Genomic DNA, 20,635 nt, shown 5'->3' on the forward strand with positions numbered 1-20,635 from the left:
TAATTCTATATATATCCATGCAGATAACGTTTGGGGAAATGTACATTGATTTCACTTCAAAGAATTCACTCTTGCCCACAAGTGAGCCCTGTTGAATTAATTGGAACTTATTTCTGAGCAGACAAGGGAACCCAGTGTATATGATTGGGCTATGAAAGGATCCATTTAAACATAGATTGACCCTAAATTTGGCTTACCACAATATTAACCTCTTCCCTCCCCTTCTCTTGCTACCTTTAGGATTTCATAAGAGCTCTCATAGGAGCCGTTGCCTTCCTCATTACCTCCCTAATTGTTCTCATTGGGCACTATGATGGCGCTGGCATTGCTGCTGGGGTAAGTAAAGACACAGGCATTCTTTTAAATTAATCGTTTTAGTTATATTGTTTATTTCTTATATGTGTTTAATTGTGTAACTTTGTAATCCTCGTTTATGCTGGGCTTGGTCCCCATGTAAGCTGCCCCTAATCCCTTTGGCAGGATATATTAAAATAATAATAATAATAATAATAATAATAATAATAATAATAATAATAATAACAACAACAACAACAACAACAACAACATCTGTTTGTTTATTGCACTGGTTCTCTAAAGACTGGGCTGTGGCGCAGGCTGGTGAGCAACCAGCTGCCAACTGCAACAAATCACTCTGACCAAGAGGTCATGAGTTCGAGGCTAGCTCGAAGCCTGTGTTTGTCTTTGTCTCTGTTCTATGTTTAGGCATTGAATGTTTGCCTTATATGTGTAATGTGATCCGCCCTGAGTCCCCTTCGGGTGAGAAGGGCGGAATATAAATACTGTAAATAATAAATAAATAAAGTATAAGAATAAAGTTGTTGTTGTTGTTAAGGTGGGGGCATAAAGCTAGAATGTAGGTTTGGCCGGGAGCTTGAGCTTTCAGGAATGTTGTGGTTGGCAAGGAGATGCAGTGTCATTGCCTTTCAATGATATCCCAGGGATCTTGGGTGGAAATAAGTTATTTATTCTTTTCTTTTAGAAATTGGATGCAAAAGAGGGCACTCTAAGATTTGCATAGGGGAGATGAGGAGAAACAAGTTGAAAATCCTTGCATGCATAGCAAGCCAACACATTGGCTGCAGTCCAAAAGCCTATGTTTAGTACAAATAGCCACTTGTAGAGATAAGCTAGGCCAGTATTATGCAAAATGCATGAAGAACACCAATAATGCATGACGTATGTCAATGACTAGAAGTTGTTGTGGCATTGCCTAGTGCACAACCTCATATATAATGTTGTTGTATGTGGAACACTGCTGTCAGCAGAACACAGCCCTAGCGATATGGCAGTTAGTTCACCCCATACATATAATACAATTAAGCATGCATATGTAACAAATAGGGTTCCCTGACTCCCAGTTGGAAGAGAAAGTAACAGTCCACAGTTCATACCAGGAAAGGCACTGGGCAGATTCCTATTGAAAATTGATAAAAATTAATAAGAGGAGGCACGCAGGTCATCGTGCAAATTAAACCTAACTATAAACTACCCAGTGGTGAAGTGTGTTAAAGCGCTGAGCTGCTGAACTTGCAGACCGAAAGGTCACAAGTTCAAATCCTGGGAGCGGAATGAGCGCCCGCTGTTAGCCCCAGCTCCTGCCAACCTAGCAGTTTGAAAACATGCAAATGTGAGTAGATCAATAGGTACCGCTCCGGCGGGAAGGTAACGGCCCTCCATGCAGTCATGCCGGCCACATGACCTTGGAGGTGTCTACGGACAACGCCGGCTCTTCGGCTTAGAAATGGAGATGAGCACCAACCCCCAGAGTCAGACATGACTGGACTTAACGTCAGGGGAAAACCTTTACCTTTACTATAAACTACCAATCCAGCCACTAATGGTTTTTTTAGTATCAGATTGTGTTGTACTCTCTGTTTTTGAAAGGATGCCTCCCCTTAATCTGGATTGTGCTCCATACATACTACCCCTTACAGCAAACCAAAATTACCAAAGCCATACACAGGCATGCCCCTAAGTTATGAACAAGATAGATTTTGAAGGTTTGTTCTTAAGTTGGATATATATGTAAGTTGGAACAGGTACATTTTTAAGTGTAGCTCTAGCCAAAAATATATTTTTAACTTTGGAGGGCATAGGGAAAAGGGAGAACACCCCTGTGGTGTTTGTTTTGCTGTCTGTGCCCCTGTTCAGAAGATTTCACTTCCCTTTCTGTCCCTGCAATAATTAGATTTTGAAAAATTTGGCGTGTTGTGAGAAAACTTCAGTGGAGACCCCCTTTTCCCATGATAACTAGAGTTGTGCGTGGAATCAGTTTCTCCCGTTTCCTTCATTTCTTTCCGTACTTCGGGAGCATGTAGCAGGAACCCCCCTCCCAGTACGAAAGCTAACGGGAGCTGATCCTGGCTCCAAGCCTACTTTTCGGCATCACAGTTCCATCTTTTTTTATTAATCCCCCAGCACACAAAAAGTAAACCCACATTCCCTGAAAACGACTCTCCTCTTCCAGGAGGTCATCATTTTTCCTTACCTGAAAGTGGGAAGCCTCCTTAAACTGCCTTGGAGTGGAAATAGTGTGTGGCTGGCTGGTGTGGTGTAGCCGTGGAGAGAAAGCGTGGGTGCCTGCAGCCAAGCACCTCTTCTATAGTAAGAATTTCTTACTCTAGAGGAGGCGCTTTGCTGCAGGCACTGGCAGACACTCGCGCTTTCTGGACCTGCACGCCACACACACACTCTCTTTCCAAGGAGAGAGAGTGTGTGGCATGCAGGCCCAGAAAGTGTGCGTGCCTGCCAGTGCCTGCAGCCAAGCGCCTCTTCTAGAGTAGAAAGAAACCTCAGGTAAGAAGAAGCCTCCTTAAAGCATATGGGAAGGGGAGCCTGGGGAACCCCCCCCCCATAATGGGCCGATAGAAAGCAGATCTTTCAGCACCCTAGAGCAACAACAGATATCTGTCCTCCCGATTTCGGGAGGCTCCCAAAAAACAGATTGGGACTCCCACCAAAAGCGGGGACATGAAACAGCTCAAGGTTTACCCCAAATGTACAACCCTAATGACAGTGAATTTCCTTTCCTAGGGGTAGATTTCTCCCACTTTCTGTTGTCTCATCCCCGTTCTTAACTAGAAGTTGTTTGTAAATCAGATGTTTGTAACTCAGGGACTGCCTGTACATGACTGGGTATCACTTGGAATGTTACTTTTAGAAATCGTTTCGTTTCCATTACTCCTTACTGTTGCCAGTCTTCCTTGTAATGTTGCAAAAGTAATTTGTTGTGTCACCACTTGTAATTGCTTCCTGTTTCTTTTTTACAGAGAGAGAAGAGAAGGGAAGGAGGGGGGAGAGCTTTAAGATTAATAAGGGAATATCATAAAAATGAAAAATCCTGTCAAAATGCGTCTAAAATGCTTTTCAGACATAACTTCTGGAAAGAACTAGAAATTACTGTATATACTCGAGTATAAGCCTAGTTTTTCATCCCTTTTTTTAAGACTGAAAAAGCCCCCCTCGGCTTATACTCAGGTGAAGGTCCTGGTTGGCTTATATTTGGGTTAGCTTATACTCGAGAATATATGGTACATTTATTATTTTTCTCTATTATTATTGGTATTACTACATTTAATGTTTTTCTCTATTATTGTTGCTACTATTACATTTATTTTACTCTATTTTTATTATTAATAATACATTTATTATTTCACTCTGATCTTATTATTATTATTACATTTATTATTTTACTCTATTTATTATTACATGTATTATTTTCCTGTATTATTTATTTATATATTTATTAATATTACATGTACAGTACAGTCTCAATTATCCAACACTCGCTAATCCAACGTTCTGGATTATCCAACACATTTTTGTAGTCAATGCTTTCAATATATCGTGATATTTTGGTGCTAAATTCATAAATACAGTGATCACTACATAGCATTACTATGTATTGAACTACTTTTTCTGCCAAATTTGTTGTCTAACATGATGTTGGTCCTTAATTTGTAAAATCATAACTTAATTTGATGTTTAATAGGCTTATCCTTAATCCCTCCTTATTATCCAACATATTCACTTATCCAACGTTCTGCCGGCCCATTTATGTTGGATACGTGAGACTCTACTGTATTATTTTACTCTATTATTATTAAAAGGATACATAAGCACATTTACATTGCAGATGAGAATAATGATTTAATCAGAGTTGGACAGTCTTATCTTAAATTTATGTAAATATTCGAAAACATTTAACCTGCTGATGCCTCAATTAATGTAATTTTATTGGTATCTATTTTTATTTCTGAAATTTGCCACCCTCGGCTCATACTTGAGTCAATGTTTTCCCAGTTTTTTTGTGGTAAAATTAGATGACTCGGCTTATATTCGGGTCAGCTTATACTTGAGTATATACGGTATTGCTCCTTGATCTACTGAATTAAATGTGCTCTTATTTCATATATTACTTTTGAAATATGCCTTTTTTATCCCTTCTTCACACCTCACAGGCAACAACTGTTTTGTTCCTTCACCAGTATTAAGCGAGAGAGTGTGGTAGAAACAAGACTTAATAGAAATATATATGTATGTTCTAGCTTAACAAATCTCCTTGATACTTGACAGCATGTTGCCAAAATACAGCCTTTATGGCTTACTTCCCATTGTCAGTCTCAACCAGGATAGACCCATTGAATCAACTACATTTATCCACTTGTTGACTTTCCATGCAAGAATTGAGCCAACGGGTTGACACTAATTGGAATGGGATTCTGGACAATATATTTGCATTGTTTTTAGGGCTATGCCACCCTTCTAGGAAAAATGTGACTCTAGAAAAAGGCTGAGAAATGTAAAATAAAATAGAGCAAAATGATATAAGCTAAACCGACATTTCCCTTCAACAGGTTTTTGGAATTCTTACTGGGATCCTCTTTGGTTATGATGCTTACACCATCTTACCGAAGCTGAAAAAATCACACACAGCAACTCCCACCGGTAGGTCCCACTTTTTTTTTTTTCCGTGTCAGGAGCGACTTGAGAAATTTCAAGTCACTTCTGGTGTGAGAGAATTGGCCTTTGTATGTTTTTACCATCCTTGTGGGATGTTTGTATGTTTTTACTATCCTTGTGGGAGGCTACTCTCATGTCCCCACATGGAGCTGGAGCTGACAGAGGGAGCTCATTCATGCTCTTTCTGGCTTGGATTCGAAGTGGCAACCTTTAGGTCAGCAACCCAACCTTCAAGTCAGCAGTTCTGCCAGCACAAGAGTTTAACCCACTGTGCCACCGGGGGCAAAGATGAAATGATAGGGGGATCTTTTCCAGGTCACTTTTTGGTAGCTTTTCTTTCCTGCATCAACAGTAAACTGAAAAACAACCCTTGCAGCAGTGGGCCACTCCAATAAGTTAGGAAGCCTTTTCAGAGGCCACACAAATGGTCAAAAATTCCTCAAAAAGAGCTGTACTCAGTGAGGTTAGGGGGCCCCTGGTGGCACAGTGCATTAAAGTGCTGAGCTGCTGGACCAAAAGGTGCCAGGTTCAAATCCCGGGAGCGGAATGAGCGCCCGCTGTTAGCCCCAGCTCCTGCCAACCTAGCAGTTCAAAAACATGCAAATGTGAGTAGATCAATAGGTACCGCTCCGGTGGGAAGGTAACGGCACTCCATGCAGTCATGCCGGCCACATGACCTTGGAGGTGTCTACGGACAATGCCGGCTCTTCGGCTTAGAAATGGAGATGAGCACCAACCCCCAGAGTCAGTCACGACTGGACTTAACATCAGAGGAAAACATCTTACCTCAATAAGGTTATTTAATGCCATCCCAGCCCATCTTCAGCCCTACTTAAAGCTAATGTCAGCAAAAATAGTGAGAGCCTTGCGGTGCCAAAATATTTGTGGAGTCCGTCATTCTTGTGGAAATTTCATGGCGTCTCTTTGGCAAGATTTATTCGGAAGATGCTTGGCATTGGCATCCTCCAAGACTGAGAAAGTGTGACTTACTCAAGATCATTTCTATGACTGAGCAGGGATTCAGACTTTGTTCTCCTGGAGTTCTAGACCAGCACTCAAACCACACCGGGTGCAGCCTACCTTATCAGCTCATGGCATAAAAACAAAGCTTTGGGGTAAAGTCAAGTCTTGTGCAGAAGCACTCACCAACTTTAAAATAGAACAACACAAGAATAGATCAAATGGGGGAGTGCTGAAGGAAAGCGGGTTGGACAACAAACTGAGAGCCCTTGATGGAAATCCTACAGTGTCCGGGAAACAGAAAAGGGCATTGATAAGCTAAGCAGCAGCAGAGGTGCAAAGCCCTGCTGGAAAAATGGGGGTAACCACTTTCTTCCAAAAATGATGGGAAAAGGCTTTCCCCTTCTTTTAACCTTAGTAAAGCATCATTCAGACTCAACTATACTGACCAACTCAGACTTTGATTTCTGAGTTCTGGAATTAATTGTCCCCAACTTGGTATTCTCCAGATGTGTTCAACTACAATTCCCATTATCTGCAGAGCATGGTCCATTGCTGTGCTGTCTAGGATATTGAGGATTGTACTCAACTTCTCTGAAGGGCACAATGTTAGAAAAGGGCACAGTGATGTTCTGGAAGTTTGTAAAAATGTTATTATGTTTGTTAGATATATTAAGCTATCTATGTATGTGAAGCATAATAAGGAAGGTGATCTATTGGGAAGGTATGAGACCATGGCATGTTGAAGTGGTGATTGGTTGAGTGTTTGAATGGGATTTTGAAAAGCATATGGCACTCAAAGATAGAAATTATTCTCCAAAATATGAGCTAGGGTTAGCGTGGAGTGGAGTGAAAGATGAGACAGTAAAGGGAAGGAAGGGATCTGTGTTTTGGATCAATTAGGACAGCTACTGAGGTTCAGCCAGAATTATGAGATAACAGTGAAAGGATTGGTGAGATATGTTGAGTAAATCAGGATATAGTAAAGGTAAAGATTTTCCCCTGACATTAAGTCTAGCCGTGTCTGACTCTGGAGGTTGGTGCTCATCTCCATTTCTAAGCCGAAGAACCGGCGTTGTCCGTAGACACCTCCAAGGTCATGTGGCCTTCCTGCCGAAGCGGTACCTATTGATCTACTCACATTTGCATGTTTTCAAACTGCTAGGTTGGCAGAAGCTGGGGCTAACAGCAGGAGCTCCTTCCGCTCCCCAGATTCAAACCGCCGACCTTTCGGTCAGCAAGTTCAGCAGCTCAGCGGTTTAATCCACTACGCCACCAGGGGCATAAGTAATAATGAAGAAAAAAAACCCTATGAACTTCATGTGGTTACCATAAATTAATACAGTAGAGTCTCACTTATCCAACATTCGCTTATCCAACGTTCTGGATTATCCAACGCATTTTTGTAGTCAATGTTTTCAATATATCATGATATTTTGATGCTAAATTCGTAAATACAGTAAGTACTACATAGCATTACTGAGTATTGAACTACCTTTTCTGTCAGATTTGTTGTATAACATGATGTTTTGGTGCTTAATTTGTAAAATCATAACTTAATTTGATGTTTAATAGGCTTCTCCTTAATCTCTCCTTATTATCCAACATATTCGCTTATCCAATGTTCTGCTGGCCTATTTAGGTTGGATAAGTGAGACTCTACTGTAATTGGCACGAAGTAATATAAATACATACACATACAACTTGAAATTTAGTAACTATAAGTGTCTGTTTAGATTGAACTTCTGTTTAATGAAATATTCTTGTTATGTCTAGAACTTTTAATCTATGTTAATTTTATCAATACAGTAGAGTCTCACTTATCCAAGCTAAACGGGCTGGCAGAAGCTTAGATAAGCGAATATCTTGGATAATAAGGAGGGATTAAGGAAACACCTATTAAACATCAAATTAGGTTATGATTTTACAAATTAAGCACCAAAACATCATGTTATACAACAAATCTGACAGAAAAAGTAGTTCAATACGCAGTAATGTTATATTGTAATTACTGTATTTACGAATTTAGCACTAAAATATCACGATATATTGCAAACATTGACTACAAAAATGGCTTGGATAAGTGAGGCTTGGATAAGTGAGACTCTATTGTATTTGTATGTATGTATTTTTATCCTTTACAATTTTATCTTGTAAATCGCCTAGAGCATCTTGGATGGAGGGTGATTAATAAGTAATTAAATGATGATGATGATGATGTCTATCTACAACAGTGCTATTAAAATGTTGTAGCAGCCATTGTTCAACAATGCTGGTAACTTTGGTGCCTTTGTGGTCAGATAAGTACTTAAGTCCACAGGCACATCTTCTTTTGAGTGAAATACTATACCAAAATAACTGCTTATGCCCATATTTCCTCTTTTACAGAGCCTACAGAAGGGATCTGAAGAGGACATTTCTCTGGTTCGTCATGATGGCATATCACACAGGACCCATCACCTCTTGCCTCCCACCAGAAGAGTATCCCCGTCTGCTTCGCAGCATTTCTTTTTCTCTCCTCTTTCTCTTGATGTCTCCATTTGGGAGGCAAATTCCTTCAGACAGATCATTCTTCTCCCCTAATCTTGAGAGCCAGCATAACATAGTGCTTTGAGTGTTTGTTGGACTATGGCTATGGAGGTCAGGGTTTGAATCTCTGCTCAGCCATGGAAACCTACTGGATATCCCTGGGCAAGGCACACACTCAAACTCACGAAACCCCTGTGATGGATTCACTTTAGGGTTGCCATAAGTTGGAAATGACTTGAAGGCGCTCAACGACAACTGCTGCCACTACCTAGTTCCCTTTTCTGATTTCATCCTAACAAGAGAGGTTTCTGGGATCCATAGACAGGAGAGAGAAGTGCTCTTGCACATATACAGGATAGCCTCTGCATACATTTATTTTTAGAGGCAGTTTCAGGCCAGTTGAGCAAAAAAAATCAGGATAGGTTTTGGTGAGATCCGGCAGAAAATGGGACCCTCTCCGAGAAGGAAAAGGGCTCTTGAGAATCATTCATTGTGCCTTTACTCTTCTGTGCCAGTTTTTCCTGATTTAAAATGGGGAGACAGGGGACCAGAGACTGGGTGCTTTTGTCTAGTTTGCCTCCCATTTTAGTTCACTCTGGCTCTAAAATAGAGAGTATTGTTTTGGAGGACTCCAATAAGTATTTTTTATTATTATTATTTTAGAAAAGTTAAAAAAAAACCCTTGAGAATGGACCCGGTTCCATGCCTTGCATGCCAATTATGATGGGACAAGTGGTTTATCTTTTTTTAAAAAAGGTCTTTCCAATTTTGCCCATTACCAACCCCTCCCTTCTTGTTTTAGGAAATACTGTATTTATGTAAACACATTTCTACCCATTTCTGTGTGGGGAGCCAATCTTAAATAGGTGTACACATGCTGTACTTCTGTATAAAGGGATGCTTGAAACTAGGTAGGCAAGGAGGAAATCTTTTTGTATTTGGCTCACAGGCCTTAAAGTAGGACACTCTCATGCCCTGCGGAATTCATTGTCCCTCACTGTTTGCAAATTATGTAGAAATAGTAGACACGTCACTATAATGTGACCAAGGAAATATGCAAATATATATATACTTGATAAAAGGTCACAACATTCAGGGTTTTTTTTCTTAGCAGGAAACTTAGGTGGCCTCGCTAGATCATTTTGGTGTAGTACAGAGTGCAGGCATCCATGGTTATGGGCTCTGTGTTATTTATAAATTGATATGGGAACCTTTTTCTTTCACCTTTTAGAGGAATGGGGACTATTATAGCACTTACATTTACAGTTTCTCCCACCTATTTGGAATAGGGACACAGAAGAGAGGAGAGGTGCATTTGTTTTCTTAAAACTGCCAAACCGTCCAGATGTCTCTTTCTCTTCTTCACTTTTCTTTAGTCCCTCGGGCAGCTTGAATACATTTTGTGCATTTGTGGGAAGAACTCCAATGAATGGTTTTAATGCAAATAAAATATAGCTGAATTGGAAGTAACCCTCTGACCACATCTGTAAACATTTTGCTTCAGCTTGGTACATGTGTACTGTCTTTTCGATATTTTTTTTTCCTTCTTAAAAATAAATGTGATTTTGGTAGTTACATCTCCAGTCCTCATAGACATGTGAAATCATATATGCAGAATTTTAACTATTAGAGGTGTCATCACTGCACCTTGTGTGTTTATGCCAGTGGTTCCCAACTTTTTTTGACTAGGGACCACTTTGACCAGGGACCACTCTCCAACATTAGTACCAAAAGGGTTATGAATCAGTTTTTGGTCAATTTTAGATTCGGTTTGGTTATTTGGGGTTCATTCAGAATATTGCATTGGATAAACCACATCAGCTCTAGTTTCTGATACCGAACATATGCCATCCAGTAGTCACCATCTGCTTGCCCACAGAAAACCATATTTAATGATCTAGAGCTGGTGTGGTCTATCCAATACAATTTTCTGAATCAGCACCCCAAATAACCCAAAGAACAGGCCTAAAAACAAAGACACCCAGGCACCCCCGCTTTCAGGCGCCACATGTTGTGGCTCTGCTCGGGAAGGGAGGAGAAGCAGCAGTCAGGAGGCTTGCTGACATGCCTTTTGTGGGTACAGTGTTCCCTCACTTATTGCTGGGGTTAGGTTAGGTGGTCCACCCGCAATAAGTGAAAATCCGCGACACTATATTTATTTTAATATTTATACATTATTTTAGTAGTTATACACTATTTTAAGTCTTTATCAACCAATCATGTGTTGATAAACCTCCTCCTCCTGTTGCCGCTTGGGCTCCTTTTCTCTCCCTTTGACTTCTCCTTCCTCCTTTCCTTAGGCTGTAAATTGTAATTTTTTATGATTTATAATAGTCTTTTAGAGTTTATTGAAAAACCATGAAAAGGCGAATCCGCGAAAAGTGAACTGCGAAGTAGTGAGGGAACACTGTAGTCAGCTTCTCCCCTCCCGACATCCTTGTTGCCTTAACACTATAAGAGGGTTTTGCTAGACCAGTCACTCTAGTTGCAATGGTGTAGTAATGGTGAGGCCGCAGACCATATTTTAGTTCTTGAGGACCACTGGTTTATGTGTATGCCTTTAGGAATTTAGGTTTAATTCCTCTCTCCCTTACTCCTTATTCCTTCAGTATACTTCAGGGGTTGTTTTGTCGGTGGGTGCAGCCTGTTCTCCTTGAAAAAGTTGTTTGGATTTCCCTCTCTTGTACAACAATCCATTTTGGCTAAAAGTCCACCATCACAAGTGCTACTTATACAAAATCACCACAGTATAACTATTTGGTGTAACTAAATCAACAGATGAAACATTTGTTGTGTCCTAAGTACTGGTGTGACTCCAGACTGTTAGGGATTCTGCAATTGTGTAGATGCAAAAGTAGGCGGCATAATTCCAACTGAAGCTTTCATTCTCGGTCCCCACATGTTTTGGCCTACAGCTCCCAGAAATCCCAGCCAGTTTACCAGCTGCTAGGATTTCTGGGCGTTGAAGGCCAAAACAGGTTGAGAACGACTGTCGAGTTTTAAAATGAAACTGCTCAGTACCTAGCTCATATGGTTGGAAGGATACAGACACTGTAAACTGAGTTCTCCAAACACCACCAGCTTTTCCGACTAAAAGTATACCATCACTAAGGAAGAAGGGTCAGTTCCAAACATAGTAAGTATATTTGCTGAATAATGACTCACTATGTGGTACTGAAGGTAGGGCTTTTCAAAAATAAATATACTTGATTGGAACAGCTTTAAGGTGGCTTGGTTAGGAAGCTGGTAAACAGTTTTGTTTGGAAACCTACAGATGTGTTTCTTATTATTCCCTATGTGGTCCAAGATGTGATACAGATGTCAACAAAGACTCCTTTCATTACATCTTTATTGTATAGTGCAGTGGTTCTCAATCTGTGGGTCCCCAGGTGTTTTGGCCTACAACTCCCAGAAATCCCAGCCAGTTTACTAGCTGTTAGGATTTCTGGGAGTTGAAGGCCAAAATATATGGGGACTCACAGGTTGGGAACCACTGGGATAGTGAAAACCATAGTGAACCACTGGTATAGTGAAAACCATTTCTGCTGTTCTGCGCATTGAGGCACAAAAGTCTCCACTGCTACTGTGCTATTTTTCTCCTGGCCACCCTGCAAAACAGAACACAAAACCTTCACTTGTTATCTCCACCTGCCCAGCTTATTTAATGCCTCACACTATGTAATGAATCGGTGACGCAACACAAGAACGTTTTCATAACTTTTTATTCCAATTTTATTTAAATTAGAACTCTTAATTAGAAAACAAAACAAACCGTTCAAACTGGATATCTGAAAGATGAGTGCAAAGAGACTGGACAGAGGAAGAGAGAAAAGCTTGTTAGATTGGAAGGATCTGTTGTTGGCTTTAGGGCAGAGCTTAGAGAAAGTTGTGAGTTTTTTTTTGACAAGAGGAGCTACAATGCCCTAGAATCTCACATCCAGCATAGTGACTCCCCATGCTGTAGGTGAGAGGTTTTGGGAACTCTGTTCTGTAAAAGTAGAATCAGAGTTGAAAGAAACCACCAGGGCCATTCAGTCCAGCTCCCTGCCATGCAGGTATACAAAATCAAAGTCCTGTTAGAAAACCTTCACAAAAGGAGACCCCACCACACTCCGAACTTTGACTCTGCCCATTGAGTGCATGTATTCAACAGAGTGGGACACTGTACCAGCCAGAGAATGAAATTCAATCCCACCCACCCCAATACACACATAACCCAAGAACTTCCTTGCAGAGAAAAACACACCTCAAAGCTTGAAACCACACAAACTTGTAACATGCTTACATTAATAATGGCCACTTGAAAGATCAAAGGTCACCTAGGAGAAATTCAAAGGTCACAGTGGAAAGGTCAAGAACAAGAGTTCAAGGGTTCCCAGGTAAGAAGTTGTAGTTTGAAGTTCACTGAGGGCACAGTGCCGAGAAGTTTTAGAGACCGTCCAAGACAAAAGAGTCAATAAGTATATTGGAGAGGTCACAGTAGAAAGGTCAAAAAGGCCACAATGGGAAATAAACACAACCAAACTTCCAAGACTACCACAGACAGGACGAGTTCAAGATTTTTTCAGAGAAGGAGCACACATCTAAAAGGACAAAGGTCACCAGCACTCAAGTGTCCCTGAGGAAAGGTAGAAGACTTGAATGGTCATGATGAAGAGGTCACTTTCTGAGTGGGATCCCTGGGGAAGTCAAAAAGGTCGTGGTGGAAGAATAATAGTCAACAGTCCCAACTCAAATTTTTGAGGCTATCACCCACATAATGGTCAATACTGGTTTCAATCAGCCAGAAATTCTGTTTTGACATTGGCTCATTACATCTCAAACCCAGAAGGTAAAGGATAGGGTCATGCCACAACACAGTTCTTGTCTCGGGCAACCCGCAGTCTTCGGCGCTGCTGTTTATGTGTCGAGTCAGTTGATGGTACAGTCTCTGCAGGGCCAGCTTCGCCTCTGAGGTGAGGGGGCAAGGGTATAGGTTCACCAAGAAAGTAACCCTCCTCCTCTGAGGAGGAATCGGATGAGTCAGAGGAGCTGAAGTCCCATCCCCGTGGAGGATAGCGTCGATGCCAGGCTGGAAAAGTACCCTCAGAAGCCGAGTAAGAGAGGTTGCCTCGTCTCCCCTCCCTGGCAGCCTTCCTCGGCCTCCAACCTTGGTTCCCCAAGTTAATTGAGTTGTCCGAGGTGGAGCGAGGGTGTCCCCGCCGAGGACCTCCATTCTGAAGCACTGGATTGTCCATGGAGGTTTGCTCAAGGCAAGGAGTGCTTGGCTCTCCTGAGACCAGAGGTTCCCGGAAGCTAACGCGGGGTAGTCCCCCCCGAGCAAAACTCCCTGTCCCCAGCTCAGTTCCTTCACTGAGTCTTGGTCGGGCAGATGCTTGAAGCTTGGAAGCTGAACTGCTGCTCCAGTCGGGGATTTTAGAAGGGGGAATACCCAACTCTGGCATGGAGTGGCGCAAGGGGGAGGCACGCTGGAAACGTGGCTGGACCTCAGTCCCTGAAGGAGAAACAAGACTGTTAGATTCAGACATCAAATTTGGAAGCCCTCCCCTGTTCATGACCTAATTGCAAGGGTAATAAAGTACCCGTAGAGAGTAAAATTTACTTCAATAATAGCCAACCAGCCAACACAATCAGTAGTAGAATCATAGAATAGTAGAGTTGGAAGAGACCTCATGGGCCATCTAGTCCAACCCCCTGTCAAGAAGCAGGAAATAGTATTCAAAGCACCCCCGACAGATGGCCATCCAGCCTCTGCTTAAAAGCCTCCAAAGAAGGAGCCTCCACCACAGTCCGGGGGAGAGAGTTCCACTGCCGAACAGCTCTCACAGTGAGGAAGTTCTTCCTGATGTTCAGGTGGAATCTCCCTTCCTGTAGTTTGAAGCCATTGTTCCGCGTCCTAGTCTGCAGGGCAGCAGAAAACAAGCTTGCTCCCTCCTCCCTATGACTTCCCCTCACATATTTGTACATGGCTATCATGTCTCCTCTCAGCCTTCTCTTCTGCAGGCTAAACATGCCCAGTTCTTTAAGCCGCTCCTCATAGGGCTTGTTCTCCAGATCTTTGGTTATTTTAGTTGCCCTCCTCTGGACACATTCCAGCTTGTCAACATCTCCCTTCAGCTGCGGTGCCCAGAATTGGACACAGTATTCCAGGTGTGGTCTGACCAAGGCAGAGTAGAGTCATATAGCCTGGGAATATCAAAGTTGCACTCAAAAAAAAGGAATGTTTTTGAGCTCCAGCTCTATCTCACCTGTTCCTCGTTGGTGCTCAGTGGCTGGCTGTGGACAAGTGGAAGTTCCTCGGGAAGTACACTTCACCGACTCCTCACAGCTCTGGCTGAATCCTGATGCATTGCTATCTGGATCCGAGAGCTCCTCCAGTTCCGCTGGCATCTCCTCCCCAGGCTCGGGCAATCCACTCCAGCTTCTTCTGAGCCTTGGAGTTGAATTCAACAACACTGGCTGCCCTCCGAAAGAAACAGAACGGGCCACATGGGAGACTGGCGAGCGCTGGGCCTGAACCCGCCGTTGCTGCCAGCTGGCTCGCCGAGAGTCCTGGGAACGGGCACTCTGGAAGGCTGAATCACAGGAATCAGAGGCGTTGGGGTCTTCGCCTAGGCTACAAGCCCGAGAGCAGAATATCTGACCTTGCTTGGGCAGGAACGGCTTCCCCAAGAGAGGCTGGTGGCAACGGGAGCAGCAGAAGCAAGCATCAGTGGCATGCCAGTGCTGGCCCTCATACGTCATCTGACCCTGGTCAATGCCTGCAGGGAAGAGACAAACAAAGGAAATGCTTCATTTCACAGATATCGCCAAGCTGGAAAGTACAGTAAAGACTGACTGCTCCAACTTCACTTCCATCTGAGGCAAGCAGTCACTTCCACTAGCCACCTAAACAGGGCTCTAATAAAACTATTCCAAGCTGGAAAGTGGCTTCAAAAACATTTGCCTTCTGCACCCGGCTACTGTCTGCAGAAACATGGGCTTTCTGTGCAAGAGCCAAGACACTTGCCTTCACTCTGGTCAACCAGAATTATTATCCTGACAATCTTGGACAAGAAAGGGAAGACCACAGAAAGTTATCTTTCTGGCCTTGTTCATATATGGCAAATAGGCTGCTCAGTTCATTCACAGTGGGGGAATCTGATGACATATTTACCCCAATAGTCCTTTAGAAAAAGGCTGATGTTACACACAACATAGCATTGAATTTTTCTGCCTAATTTTTTTGAAGTAGCAGCCTAAGTGGTGTTGGGTGGTTTCCTCCTGTCATTAATCCAGGGAGTTCTTAAAGGCAAAAGTGTGGGCCACTGGGAGACAGTGTAGGCCCTTCTGTTGTTCACTGGGGACAGCAATAGCACTGGTGCTTGTTCCATACCAATATGCTCTCCACAGGCATCACAGTACTCCGCATAGAGGCTCTCATAGCAGCGACAGCAGTACGGGCGGCTCTGGCGCATGATGTACCGTTGACCACCTAGCGCCTCCTCGCACTCAAAGCAGCAGAAATGACGCATGTGCCAATGGCGCCCCTCCGCCTCTGTGCACTCATCTGCAAAAATGATCTAGGAGGAAAAGTAAAAGGTGATAAATGAGCCAAAAGAAAGAAAGGCAACAGGTAAGAAAAGAAGAGAAACCTCTTGTTCCAAAAGAAAGAGAGTTCCCCATGCATTTCCACCTGTAGATGAACATACATAAACAAATTATTCCTTCAATGAGATTAAGTGAGAATGGCTCTACACCACCCTTTAGGATGGGGTAGACAAGAGTGGCAAGTAATGGGGCTGTCTTAATTCCCGCAGAACACTATGGGGACTGCAGCCTCACTGCAATTCCTTGAAAAATCTAATTTCCCTATGGTATTTCACTGTGGAGCCCCCAATGGCACAGCGGATTAAACCACTGAGCAGCTGAACTCGCTGACCGAAAAGTCGGCGGTTCAAATCTGGGGAGCAGGGTGAGTTCTGCTGTTAGCCCCAGCTTCTGCCAACCTAGCAGTTCGAAAACAATAGGTACTGCTATGGCGGGAAGGTAACGGCACTCCATGCAGTCATGCTGGCCACATGACCTTGGAGGTGTCTACGGACAACGCCAGCTCTTCGGCTTAGGAGATGAGCACCAACCCCCAGAGTCGGGCACAACTAGGCTTAATGTCAAGGGGAAACCTTTACCTTTATCTAGGGTGTTATTTTCAATTGCAAAATATACTATACTATGATTTAGGGGCCCACCCAGAGTTATGGGATGCATGCAGTCCTCAGGTACCCAGGACTCATACCAACCACCACTGAAAGGCACTTGATCTCTCTGTAAAAAAAATCTTACTCCAAATTTTAATTGAATAAAACCATCCTATTCAAAATGCTATTTTGGTGCCTCCTCCTGCAAGTGTGCCCTCCAACACTACTATTATTATTATTATTATTATTATTATTATTATTATTATTATTATTATTATTATTACTACTACTACTACTACTACTACTATTATATTATGGCACAGCAAACGAGATAGATATGCTGGATTTTGTATCACAAAATCACAAGTCGAACACTTCCCAAGCGTCTAGGACTGTGTGATGTATTATTATCATCATCATCATAATCATCATCATCATTTCATTTCTATCCTGCTTTTCTCCCATGGATGGGGCTCAAAGTGGCGTACAAAATATAAAACTCATATAAATACATCTGCACACAATATATAATCAGCTAAAACGTTATATACTAGAAGCTTGGTACATTACTTATGGTTGCAAAAAAACAATTCTCTCAGCAATTCAGCATGGCCAGCAAGTTGCAGTTCGACCCTAATGCACACCTGCCATGCAGTTTAGCCCTACATGTAAAAGGGGCAATGTCACAAAAACCACTACAGGGAGACAAAAGACATATATTCCTTTTCCCCCACCAAATTCTGTGATTGTGTCCACAGAATCATAGAGCTGGAAGAGACCTCATGGGCCATCCAGTCCAACCCCCTGCCAAGAAAATCAGAAAATCGCATTCAAAGTACCCCCGACAGATGGCCATCCAGCCTCTGCTTAAAAGCCTCCAAAGAAGAACCTTTATTCAACCAGCCCAGGATGGAATTACATTTTTTCCAATCAATCTTTGAACAATTAATCCATTCCCAGCTGTTTTTCAAAAATTTAAATCAGCCTCCACTCACAGCCCTACCCATAGTCATATTTATTTCAGTCAGAATACCATTTGCTGGCAGAGTCAGCATAGCCAAAGTTTGGGCAGAAAATTAAGCACGGTGCCTGTTGGCACAATGGATATGAAAAGCTTTCATCTTAGATCTTATAGTTGGCCGTTGCTTGAATCCAGATCATGGTGGTAACCTTGTCATAGGGTTTTCTTGGCAAGATTTGTTAATGGCAAGCGAGGAAGAGGTTGCTATGTTTTCCCATGAATCTGAGAGAGCAGGATTTGGCCAAGATCACCTGGTGGATTCCCAAGGGTGATGCTAGTTTCAAACCTTCATCTCCTAGGATACTAGACTAACATGCAGCATGCTGGCTTTAAAAAGCCTGCTGTGTGCCAGATAGATAATTATAGACAGCCCTCCCTACTTGAATGTGTCCGTTTTAAATCCCACATAGCTGTGCCCAGCCCCTCACCTCATCGCAGGCCTCACAGCGTGGTTTGAGGCGCTCAGCGTGGTGTCGCCCGCAATAGATCTTGCCATCCTGGTAGAAATAGATGAGGTCGACCAGAAGCTCTCGGCAGGTGGTGCAAACAAAGCACTGTGGATGCCAACAGGCGCCATGTCCTGCACGGCTGGCAAAGACAGCGATGTCTCCACCACAGATCTGCTTCCCACACTGCCAACAAAAAGGACAGAAATGCAACAGACAGCCATTAGTGTATAACACTTTGCAAACAATTAGTCACGCCATCCTAGTAGTGTTTACAGCAATCCTTAACGGTAGACCTGAGCATGACTGAGTTATGGAGGCACCTTTCTGGATGATCAGACCCCTCCTCTCATTCCCTGGAGAATAAGTGCACAGTTCCAAACAGTTCATGTTTGGACTAGCAAATCAAATATGAGTCTACCTAGAGATTGTTTTATGATGTTACGCATCTGCTGAGCAAAGTCCATAATATATTTTATTGTGTTCCATCCCAAATTTATCAATTCCATTCCTGGGGAACTGCATTATCCCTGTAGTCTAAGGAAACACTGTCTGATTATAATAAGAAGTGTTCTGTGTATTGTGATTTTGTTTTTGTTACTGCCATCAATTGAATGCTGCCTGTAACCTCAGTGTTTGATTGCTTCTTTTTAAAATTCTTTACTTTATATGGGTTTAACATTGTTTTGTTTTAACCTTTACTGTAAGCTTCAATCTCATATTGGGAGAAATGTGGAATACATAAAAAATTACATTACTAGATTACTAGTATTTTTTTATCCTGCATTACATTTGACAGGGTCTGAACTAAAGTCTACGTACATGGCTCTTGGAAGAATGGAATTGAGTAGCTATATATTTTAAGCTTGTATAATGTGTTTTTTATTAATTACTGTTAATCATTTTAGATGTGTTGTTGATTTTTATTGATTGTATTTGGGCACTGAGTTTTGCCAGTTGTTGCAAGCCGCCTTGAGTCCCCTCGGGTGAGAAAGGCGGGATAAAAATGTTGTAAATAAATAAAGTTCTCGCTTAGAGAATCCGGATATTTTCTCTCAAGGCAGCAGTTCTGTTGAGCTGATGGATTTTTTCCTAGGATGCTGAACACAATTCTCAAGGGGGCTTTTAATCCAACTGACAAAATTCTGTGGATAGTGAACATGGCCTTGTTGTGATGTATGTCATTCTTCTCTTGTTGATCATTGAAAACATTCCAAGTTTCCCATATTTGGCCACAAGAGCTCTGATAGGTCAGGTTGCAAGACATCTTTTCACATACATGTGATAAACAGTCTTTGGATCACATTTGCTATATTTTGACCACTCCACCTACTTGGTACATTAAATCGCCATTGGTCTTATCTAAAGCAGCTACGATCTTTGCTAGAGAACACCTCTTCTAACCTTTTTCTTTGTAGGAAACAAGAGCTTGTGAAGACCAAGAGATGGGTCTTTTCAGGGGCAACTGGCACAAAGCTGTGGAATGTCCTCCCTAATGACATTTCTTATGCAAAAATAGACTTGTTCCTCAGGCAGGGGAACAGGATGAACATAGGGTTGTTGTATGTCTTTCGGGCTGTGTGGCCATGTTCCAGAAGTATTTTCTCCTGACGTTTTGCCCACATCTATGGCAGGCATCCTCAGAGGCTGTGTGGCATGGATGAACATATTTTCCTATTCTTGGTAGTTGTATACAGTTATCAGAGTGTATATTATTGAATAAAAAGTGGGGAAACAGATTATAAAGTTCTCTATGTGTGTGTTAGAGAGAGAAAGGAAGATTGAAAGAGAGAGAGGGAAAGAAAGAGAACACAAACATCAACAGAAGCCAAGAGAAATTAATCAGCTCATTTGAGCACCAGATGTCACTGTTACTCCACCAACCTATTTATATCTTTAAGTTGTCCTACTCCAGCAATCCAGGATCAGGTCTATGCCTAACCACCAAATCATTTTGGCCTGCCTTCTAAAGCAGTGGTTCCCAACCCGTGGGTCGCAAACCTAACATTATGTACATGAGACATGCGGGGAATTTTATTTTCTTGGTGTCTTCATTTTTAGGCCTGTTCCTGGGGTTATTTGAGGTGCTGATTCAGAAAATTGCATTGGATATACCACATCAACTCTAGATTATTAAATATGGTTTTCTGTGGCGAGCAGATGGCGACTACTGGATGGCATATGTTCTGTATCAGAAATTAGAGCTGGTGTGGTCTATCCAATGCAATTTTCTGAATCGGCAGCCCAAATAACCAAACCAAATCTAAAGTTGACCAAAAAGTGATTCGTAATCCTTTTGGTACTAATGTTGGAGAGTGGTCCCTGGTCAAGTGGTCTCTGTCAAAAAAAGGTTGGGAACCACTGTACTAAAGCAATGTTAATCTCTAAACTCTTCTACATGGGCAAGGCAGAGCAAATGTTTTACTGCTGGGAAGTGCTAGCAAATTGATTGACTGCTCTATGAACAAGAAAACTCCATATGACCTGGTCATCAAAAACTCTATACAGGTCTTGCAGAC

At 42.3% G+C, this 20,635-nt stretch overlaps 2 protein-coding genes across 2 annotated transcripts in view; one reads left to right on the forward strand and one right to left on the reverse strand.

The window, feature by feature from the left end:
* plp2 (proteolipid protein 2) overlaps window positions 1-10,049 on the forward strand; it is a 46,319-nt gene extending 36,270 nt beyond the window's left edge. Inside the window, exons 3-5 of the mRNA XM_003215742.4 lie at window positions 241-336; window positions 4,878-4,968; window positions 8,332-10,049. Of these exons, the coding sequence (XP_003215790.2) occupies window positions 241-336; window positions 4,878-4,968; window positions 8,332-8,351 (207 nt within the window). The 3' untranslated portion in view covers window positions 8,352-10,049. The remainder of the gene's footprint in view (window positions 1-240; window positions 337-4,877; window positions 4,969-8,331) is intronic.
* Window positions 10,050-12,176: 2,127 nt separating this feature from the next.
* The window catches only part of apex2 (apurinic/apyrimidinic endodeoxyribonuclease 2), a 116,471-nt gene continuing 108,012 nt past the window's right edge, over window positions 12,177-20,635 (reverse strand). Inside the window, exons 10-13 of the mRNA XM_062971185.1 lie at window positions 18,099-18,302; window positions 15,848-16,034; window positions 14,721-15,233; window positions 12,177-13,966 (exon numbers count right to left, since the gene is read on the reverse strand). Of these exons, the coding sequence (XP_062827255.1) occupies window positions 13,317-13,966; window positions 14,721-15,233; window positions 15,848-16,034; window positions 18,099-18,302 (1,554 nt within the window). The 3' untranslated portion in view covers window positions 12,177-13,316. The remainder of the gene's footprint in view (window positions 13,967-14,720; window positions 15,234-15,847; window positions 16,035-18,098; window positions 18,303-20,635) is intronic.

The sequence above is a fragment of the Anolis carolinensis genome, chromosome 2, assembly GCF_035594765.1.
Source record: "Anolis carolinensis isolate JA03-04 chromosome 2, rAnoCar3.1.pri, whole genome shotgun sequence".
In the NCBI taxonomy this organism is placed as follows: Eukaryota; Metazoa; Chordata; class Lepidosauria; order Squamata; family Dactyloidae; genus Anolis; species Anolis carolinensis.